This window comes from Lontra canadensis, unplaced genomic scaffold (assembly GCF_010015895.1).
Source record: "Lontra canadensis isolate GAN:19392208 unplaced genomic scaffold, GSC_riverotter_1.0 scaffold80, whole genome shotgun sequence".
Taxonomy (NCBI): Eukaryota; Metazoa; Chordata; class Mammalia; order Carnivora; family Mustelidae; genus Lontra; species Lontra canadensis.
In genome coordinates, this window is record NW_022631074.1 from 9555603 (window position 1) to 9557515 (window position 1913).

At 38.6% G+C, this 1913-nt stretch overlaps 1 protein-coding gene across 1 annotated transcript; it reads left to right on the top strand.

Moving 5' to 3' along the window:
• Positions 1 to 738: 738 nt before the first annotated feature.
• On the top strand, positions 739 to 1662 carry LOC116882068 (olfactory receptor 5AC1-like). Its single transcript, XM_032882262.1, has one exon. The coding sequence runs from the start codon at positions 739 to 741 to the stop codon at positions 1660 to 1662; it is 924 nt and encodes a 307-aa protein (XP_032738153.1).
• Positions 1663 to 1913: the final 251 nt, after the last annotated feature.

A 1913-nucleotide genomic window follows, 5' to 3' on the forward strand; every position in this document is an offset into this window, starting at 1 on the left:
CAATACCAAATATATAGTCCAGTTTTTATTCAATAGAAAAGATATGAAAGAATGCCTGAGAAAAGGTGAAAATACATTTGAACCTGAACCAGTGTCTCTTCAAGTATTTTACACACACACACACACACACACACACACACAGATACACATAAATTAGTATATACACACATTTAAAAGTCTTTTTAATGAATTTTACTTCCTGAAACTACTTATATTTAACATCATTAGTGTGTTCTAAAAAAGAGTAACTCTAAACTTTAATATTTGTTGAGTAAGGGCCATCAGAAATAGAGGGATATGATATTGACATATAATACAAGTTTTCCTGATCCTTGATTAAGTTTTTCCTTTACCTGGATGGGACTGGAGGAGATTATGCTGAGTGAAATACGTCAAGAAGAGAGAGTCAATTATCATATGGTTTCACTTACTTGTGGAGCATAAGGAATAGCATGGAGGAAATTAGGAGAAGGAATGGAAAAGTAAATTGGGGGAAATTGGAGAGGGAGATAAACCATGAGAGACTGTGGACTCTGAGAAACAAACTAAGGGTTTTGGAGGGGAGAGGTGGGAGGTTGGGTGAGCCTGGTTGTGGGTATTAAGGAGGGCACATATTGCATGGAGCACTGGCTGTGATTCATAAACAATGAATTATGGAATACTGAAAAAATAAAAGAAAATAATTAAAAAAATTTTCCTTTACATATTCTCTCCTGGTAGTGATCAGCCCCTGTGCATATGATGGAGACAAACAAGACGTGGGTGACCGGGTTCATTCTCACAGGACTCACAGATCTTCCAGGGCTGCAGGCCCCCCTGTTCCTGGTGTTCTTGGTCATCTACCTCACCACCATGGTGGGCAACCTCGGACTGATTCTTCTCATCTGGAAGCATCCCCATCTTCACACCCCCATGTACTTACTCCTTGGCAGTTTGGCCTTTGCAGATGCTTGTTCCTCATCCTCTGTGACTCCCAGGATGCTTGTCAACATCTTAGACAAAAGTCAAATGATATCCCTCTTTGAGTGCATGGCCCAATATTATTTTTTTGGTTCCAGTGCCACCACGGAATGTTTCCTTCTGGTAGTGATGGCCTATGACCGCTATGTAGCCATATGCAACCCCTTACTTTATCCAGTGGTGGTGTCCAACAGGTTCTGTACTTGGTTGATAAGTTTGTCTTATGTAATTGGTTTTCTGCATCCCACAATTCATGTAGGGTTATTATTTAGGTTAACCTTTTGCAGGTCCAATATAATACCTCATTTCTACTGTGAAATTTTGCTGCTATATATAATTTCTTGCACTGACCCATCTATTAATGCACTGGTGGTTTTCATTTTTGCTGCTTTTATACAAGCTTTTACTTTTATGACCATCATAGTGTCTTATACCTGTGTCCTCTTTGCCATCCTGAAAAAGATGTCCAAAAAGGGCAGGAGTAAAGCCTTCTCCACTTGCAGCGCCCACCTGCTCTCTGTTTCCTTGTTCTATGGCACTCTCTTCTTCATGTATGTGCGTCCTGGGTCTGGCCCGGATCAATATCAGGATAAAATGTATTCACTGTTCTACACGATTATCATCCCTCTGCTCAACCCCTTTATTTATAGCCTAAGAAACAAGGAAGTTTTAGGGGCACTGAGAAAAATTATAAAGAAATAAATATTTCTCAGGAAAACTTTCACTATTCCTTAGATTTTATTCTGTTTAAATAAAGCATGGGTCCTTGGGTTTAGCACATAGTAGGGCCTTAATATACTTGTTAAATGAATGAATAAAAAATTCAGAGTAGATAGACTTGTTTTTATCCTAAGTTCTTGTGATCATCAAAATAATTAATGAGCACTGTAAAGACAGGTTCCATTTACTTTGTGCTCTTGTTGTTTATAATCCATCCTCAAGGATAAAAATGA

Coding starts and splice junctions, on each gene's coding strand:
- LOC116882068 (XM_032882262.1), top strand. CDS start 739: ATGATGGAGACAAACAAGACGTGGGTGACCGGGTTCATTCTCACAGGA.